Source organism: Meleagris gallopavo, chromosome 7, assembly GCF_000146605.3.
Source record: "Meleagris gallopavo isolate NT-WF06-2002-E0010 breed Aviagen turkey brand Nicholas breeding stock chromosome 7, Turkey_5.1, whole genome shotgun sequence".
Classification (NCBI taxonomy): Eukaryota; Metazoa; Chordata; class Aves; order Galliformes; family Phasianidae; genus Meleagris; species Meleagris gallopavo.
Window position 1 is genome coordinate 18,063,436 of NC_015017.2, and position 6,425 is coordinate 18,069,860.

A 6,425-nucleotide genomic window follows, 5' to 3' on the forward strand; every position below is an offset into this window, starting at 1 on the left:
TTTTGGGGACCCCCTCCCCACTTGCCCCGGAGCGGGCTCAGCGGGCCCCTCCCTCCCCTCCCCCCGGTTGTTTTCTCGTTCCTTCCTCGCCATCCGGGGCTGAGTCATCGCTTGCTGCCGTCTCGCTGCTGACGGTCTTGGACCGAGATGCGGAGGGAGGAAGGGGGATGCTGCCCCCCAAAAGGGGTGGGGACCTCATTATACCGCTGCGTGTGCACCTTGGGGCTCCCCGTGCTGCGAGAGCCGGTCCCCCCACGCTGCAAGGTGCAGGGCCGTGCCCCCGTCTGGTAGTGCCACATGTAGGAGGGTGAGAGACAATCCCGCAGCTCGCTGTCCCCCTAGCTCTCCCTTCCCCACTGCCAGCACCCTACAAAGATCCAGGCTCCCCCCTTCCCAGAGCTAGGAACAGGCTGTGCTCAGAGCCCGCTGCTCAGCTTTGGGGATGAGGAAGGCTGCACTGAGGCCCTGTCCCTGGGCTCCCCCACTGCCACCACACTGCACTTCCCTGCAGAGCAGATTCCCCAAGCAGGTGGCTGCCCTGCTAGTTATGAGCAAACCCCACTGAGCCCCCTTTGCTGACTGTGCTGGGTCTGTCTGTCTGTCTGCCCCAGGCTGTCTGTTTGACCGGAAGCTGTGTTCCCCACAGGAGGTGTGTGTGCAAGGTGAGTGCCTACAGAAGATCCCCTGGTCCTGCTCTATCCGAGGTGGTGCCTTGTGGGGGGCAGAAGGGAAGGAGGCAGCTGGGGCTGTTCCACCCTAGCTGTGTTCATCCCATCTCTTGCAGATGGGCTGTTCGGGCAGTGCCAGGTGGGCTCAGTGCAGGACAGGCCCCACTTTCAGGTCACCTCCCCCGTGCTGCAGCGCCTACAGGATGTCCTGCGGCACCTCATGGCACAAGGTGAGGGCTGGGGAGGCGTAACCATAGGTTGTGCAGCATCACACAGGCACCACAGGGAGCAGGGACATTTGAAGTCCCACTGGTTGGGAGCTGCGCTGGGGCAAGGAGGGACTCATCTGGCTCTGGGAGGAACGGGGATGACCTCAAGCACAGGGTAGCCCACTTTCCCCCCCCATCTCATGGCCCCCCTCCACCGCAGGGCTCTCGTGGCAGGATGGCATCACACAGTACGTAATCTCACAGGAGATGGAGCGCATCCCCCGCCTCCGCCCACCATCCTCGCTGGAGTCCTCACCCAGGGACAGGTAGGGCAGGGTGGAGTGGGGGACACAGCAGGGCTGGAGAGCTGTGCCCAGGTGCCATCCTTCACTGCTTTTCCCAAGGTCCCTGCCTGTGCGCAGCTCCCCCCGACGCACCCCACTGCCCATGGCCCCCAGCCTGCCTGCAGCCCAGCACCTGGGGCAGCCACCACAGCTGCTGCCCTCAGGCCTGGCTCAGCGCTACCTGGAGCACCTTCTGCTGCCCCCGCCGCCCCAGCTGGGCTACGAAGAGGCTCTGCTGCATCCCTACTCCTACCACAAGGTACGTGGCAGGGCGAGGATCCTCTCGCAACCTCTTCTCTCTGTGCTGGGATGTACAGTGGGTGCTGACCCGAGGCTGTGGTTTGGTTGCAGTTTGGCTACCAGGACACCACACACCAGCTCCCAGGTGGTTCGGCCAGGCAGGGTCCCGATGCTGCCTCGCTGTTGGTCCGCGGCCTGTATGGGGCTGGCCCCATGCCCTCCTACAGCGGGCAGCCGGGGGCAGAAGGTGGGCACCTCTTCCAGGATCTGGGCCTGCTTGCACTGCCCAGGGAGAAAGCTGCTCGCATGGACCCGGCCAGCACCAAACCCCTGCACAGTGCGCGGCTCCCAGGTGACTACAGGGATGTGGGGCAGCAGGATCAGACCGCAGCCGTGGCTGCCCGGCCATCCTCTGTACAGACAGGTATGCATCCCTTGAGCTTGGGGCTGTCCATCCCATTTGCCCTCCATCCTTGAAATCCCCAACCCACAGCCCCATGTGGGTGCAGAGCTCTCCCCAAATGCCACATTCCCTTGCAGATGCCTCCCTGAAGAGACTGGCCTCCCTGCTGGCTAGCTACGGGCTGGGGCTGCCTGAGCTCAGTCCCCAGCAGCTCAGCAGTCTCTCTGCCCTTCTGCAGCTGCTACAAAGCTCCAGTGAGCGGGATGCAGTGTCCCACAGTGCTGGGTGTGGGGTGCTTGCCTTCCTTTGGGATCCCCATCCTTCTCTTTCCCAGGTGCTGCCAGCCCTGAAGCACCCACAGCAAAGCGGCTCAGTGCTCAGCAGGGTGCTGCTGGGCCACAGGTGGGCTGTGTGTGTGTGGGAAGAGGGTGTAGCCTCCCTGGGGGACTCCTCGGGGGTTCCAGCACTTCCCTGTCTCCCATCTATAGGTGTCAGAGGGGGACATGCAGCATGGAGAGGAGCCAGTACCACCCTCCTCCGCGGTGCCACCTCCCAGGGTCACAGCCAGCAGTGCCCCAGCACAGGGGCTGAGGGGCCGGGCAGCCACCTCGCCAGCCCCCCAGGCCCAGCCACAGAAGGGGCATGGAGGCGACGAGACGATGGCAGTGGAGAAGAAGAGCTATGCAGAGGTGAAGGACGGCGGTGGGGCACAGCGGGGCACGCGGCCACCCGATGAGTATGGCTACATCATCACGGACCAGAAGTGAGAGTGGGGCCAGGGCACTGCACAGACCCCATCCCCAGCACTGAAGCCGCGTGTCCCCCTCACCCCACCTTGTTTCCGCAGGCCACTGGGGCTGGCTGCTGGCGTGCGCCTGCTGGAGCTCCTGGCCAAGCGCGTGCACCTCTCCACCATCAGCTTCATCAACATCAGGTGAGGGCAACACGGTCCTGCCTGGGGATGGGATAGGATGGGCTCTGTGCCCTGCTCTCACCCTGTATCCCCCCCAGCGTCGTGGGGCCCGCGCTCACCTTCCGCGTGCGGCACAACGCCCAGAACCTCTCGCTGGCAGATGTGGCCAGCCGGGCTGGTGAGTGCTCAGGTTGGGGATCCCACCTTCTACACACCTGTTTTCCCCCCTTCTCCAGGAACTGAGAGGGGGAGTGGCGGTCAGGAGGAGAGGGCTCCTACCATACATCCCAGTGCTGCTGGCTGAGCTGGGGGACCTGGGGCATGGCGGGGTGTTCTTGGACTCCTGGAGTTTCCTTGGCCAAGGGAAAGCACCCCACTGACTGTCTGTTCCTGTCTGCAGAGCAAATGAAGGCAGAGCTGGAGGCTGAGCTGGGCCTGAAGATTGTACAGACGGGAGTGGGAGAGGTAAAACCATGGCATGGGGACTTAAGGCTGGGATGGGGCTGCAGGTGGTGCTGGGGCCACTGATGGCCCCACATGAGGCTCTGATGGGGGGCTTTATGTTGGGAGCATTCTGTTCACACCCCACAGCATGATGCTGCCTGTGGGTTTGGGGCACTTAGCTCTTAGTAGAACACAAACCCATGGGGTCTGAAGTCCTTCCATCCAGGACTTGGCTCATCCCCAGCCTCACTTCCCTCCAGTCTCTATTTACGTTCTGGGTATGCCAGCCCTGTGCTAAGCACCCTGGGGACCAGGCAGGGAAAATGCCATCATCCCTGCAGGGAGCAGCGTGGCAGCTGGAGGCAGGGATGGAGCAGCAGCCATCTGCTGGGAGAGAGCCTTCTTTCCCTGCTCCTGTGGGCCACAGGAGCCATCCCATGGGGGACAGGGATAGGAATGGAGTATATGTTAGCAGCTGGGGAAGGGCACAGCAAACCCCTGGGCTAGGGTCCCTATTCCTCCCTCTCCTGCCCTGGGGACACCAGAAGGGGGAAGGCCACCAAGGCAACTCATCTCCATCAGCCCCATGCACAGTGTCACGATGGCAGTGCCTTTTGATGTGACAAGTGGCAGGAGCCGGGAGGGAGGGAATCTGCAGCCCTAATGAGTGCTTCTCTAATGAGCAGGACCCCCGAAGGGAGTTGTTTGCACTCAGGGGTGAGCTCCTTGTGCTGAACACCCCCAGGGCAGGGAACAGCAAGCGCTGGGCCTGGCACTGTCCCAGCAATGGGGGCAGACGGCAGGGACATCCCCAGGCAGCGTAGGCAATGATGATGATGATGATGATGATAACGATGACGCAGCGTCCCCTCGGTAACCTCATCAGGCCCATGGCCAATGGGAAGCCGAGGCAGTGAGGTAATGTAGGGCTTTAGCATCTCATTGGGTGCAGAGTATTTGGTGGTGGGGCTGCCTTAGCATCCTGCCCTCCCCCGGCTCTGGGGAAGGACCCTGGCAAGCTCGGCCTTGGGGGTCTCGGTCCCATCCAGCAAAGGCTCAGCACCCTCCTGTCCCAGCATGGGGGCTGAAAGATTGAGGAGGGTCTGGGGTTCAAGTTCTTGGGTTGGGTCAGGCAGGAGCTCCCTGAGCCCAGGCTCTGAGGGCCCCCACCTGCCCTGCAGCCTAGCAGGGCTGGGAGGCAGTCCCTGGTACTGGGAGCAGCAGGTGGCTGCTGCTTGGGCTTGTCCAAGCTGTGCACCTCCTGCACCCCGGGGGCAGGGCTGTGAGCTGTGCTAAGTGCAGGCACAAGTGCTCCTTGCAGAGACACCTGCTCTGCCTCCACTGAGCTGAGGAGCGGCGCAGCTCCAAGCATCCTCCCTCTGCTTTAGCCCCCACATCTTCAAACACAGTGTGGGATGGGTTCTGTCCCTGCACCCTTCCCTGTGCAGATGCCTCACTCTAACCCTTGCTTGGCTCTGCCTGCAGCGGAACGAGGCGGCTGTGTACCCACGCCCCTCTCACTTTGGGGACGGCTTCCACTCAGTGCTGCTCACCTTCATCGCTCTGGCCTGCGTGGCTGGTGTCTCCATCGCAGCCGCTGCAGCCTTCTGCCTCCGGCAGCACGCCAAGCAGCGGGAGAAGGAGCGCCTGGCTGCCCTGGGGCCTGAGGGGGCTGCCGACACCACCTTGGAGTACCAGGTAGGGATGCAGGATGCTGCATCCGCACGGTTGCGGGTACAGGGGGGGCCCTGTGGCTGAGGACTGGTGCTCTGCTTGCTGTCTCCAGGAGCTGTGCCGCCAGCACATGGCCACCAAGTCGCTCTTTGGCCGTGCCGAGGCCCCTGCAGCACCAGCAGAGACGTCGCGAGTGAGCAGTGTCTCGTCGCAGTTCAGCGATGCCCCGCAGCCCAGCCCCAGTTCACACAGCAGCACGCCGTCCTGGTGCGAGGAGCCTGTCCAGTCCAACATGGACATCTCCACTGGGCACATGATCTTGGTGAGCCCCCCTGGCGGGCTGCGGCCCCCAAGACTCCCCCTGGTGCCGGGCTGATGTCTCTCTCTGCATCCCAGGCGTACATGGAGGACCACCTCCGCAACAGGGACCGGCTGGCCAAGGAGTGGCAGGCGCTCTGTGCCTACCAGGCTGAGCCCAGCATCTGCTCTGTCGCCCAAAGCGAAGCCAATCTGAAGAAGAACCGCAACCCTGACTACGTGCCCTGTGAGCATCCCAGGGCTGTGGTGCGGGGCACGGGGATGTTGGAAGCGCGGCATGGAGTGCTGCCCCCAGTGCTCACTGCCTCCCCTGCGCTCCTCTTCCCCAGATGACCACGTGAGGATCAAGCTGAAAGCCGAGAGCAACCCGTCCCGCAGTGACTTCATCAATGCCAGCCCGATCGTGAGTGATTGCTGGGGTCCCCCCTGGCTCCAGGGGCAGCATGAGCTCCCTTTCAGCTCCACTACCCCCCAGAGCATCCCCTGATCCAATGACACGCAGCGTGACACCCCTTTCTCCCTCCAGATCGAGCACGACCCGCGGATGCCGGCTTACATCGCCACGCAGGGCCCGTTGTCCCACACCATCGCTGACTTCTGGCAGGTGAGCGTCACCCTGCTGTGCCAGCATCTGGGGACGGGGGCGTGCCCCGTGCAGCTCTGGAGCTCCTGCATCCCGGTGACGCTCGCTGTGGTCCGGATGGGTCACGGCAGCTCGGCACCGCACCTGGGCTGTCACCCAGCAGTGACAGCGGTGGTGTTTGGCGTGCAGATGGTGTGGGAGCACGGCTGCACCGTCATCGTCATGCTGAGCCCGCTGGCTGAGGACAGCGTCAAGCAGTGCGACCGCTACTGGCCGGACGAAGGCTCCTCGCTATACCACATCTACGAGGCGAGTGCGGGCTGGCAGCAGGGGGCACCCCGCAGCCCCTGTGTCGGGGGCACCGCGAGCATCGCCCCGCTCCAGCGTGTGGGGCGGAGCCGCGCAGGGTCCGCTGCTCGGCGCTGACACCGCGGGCCGACCCTCCTCCGGGCAGGTGAACCTGGTGTCGGAGCACATCTGGTGCGAGGACTTCCTGGTGCGCAGCTTCTACCTGAAGAACGTGCAGTCTCAGGAGACCCGCACCCTGACGCAGTTCCACTTCCTCAGCTGGCCGGCCGAAGGCATCCCCGCCACCACCCGGCCCCTCCTCGACTTCCGCAGGTGGGTGC

General features: G+C 63.8%; 1 protein-coding gene across 1 annotated transcript in view; it reads left to right on the forward strand.

The window, feature by feature from the left end:
- Positions 1-147: 147 nt before the first annotated feature.
- The window catches only part of PTPRN (protein tyrosine phosphatase receptor type N), a 10,902-nt gene continuing 4,624 nt past the window's right edge, over positions 148-6,425 (forward strand). Inside the window, exons 1-19 of the mRNA XM_031554291.1 lie at positions 148-259; positions 567-662; positions 785-898; positions 1,098-1,203; positions 1,282-1,480; positions 1,573-1,885; positions 2,002-2,118; positions 2,199-2,266; positions 2,353-2,627; positions 2,712-2,798; positions 2,876-2,955; positions 3,178-3,242; positions 4,707-4,919; positions 5,008-5,217; positions 5,292-5,439; positions 5,543-5,616; positions 5,740-5,817; positions 5,986-6,105; positions 6,251-6,421. Coding sequence (XP_031410151.1) covers positions 148-259; positions 567-662; positions 785-898; positions 1,098-1,203; positions 1,282-1,480; positions 1,573-1,885; positions 2,002-2,118; positions 2,199-2,266; positions 2,353-2,627; positions 2,712-2,798; positions 2,876-2,955; positions 3,178-3,242; positions 4,707-4,919; positions 5,008-5,217; positions 5,292-5,439; positions 5,543-5,616; positions 5,740-5,817; positions 5,986-6,105; positions 6,251-6,421 — 2,646 coding nt within the window. The remainder of the gene's footprint in view (positions 260-566; positions 663-784; positions 899-1,097; positions 1,204-1,281; positions 1,481-1,572; positions 1,886-2,001; positions 2,119-2,198; positions 2,267-2,352; positions 2,628-2,711; positions 2,799-2,875; positions 2,956-3,177; positions 3,243-4,706; positions 4,920-5,007; positions 5,218-5,291; positions 5,440-5,542; positions 5,617-5,739; positions 5,818-5,985; positions 6,106-6,250; positions 6,422-6,425) is intronic.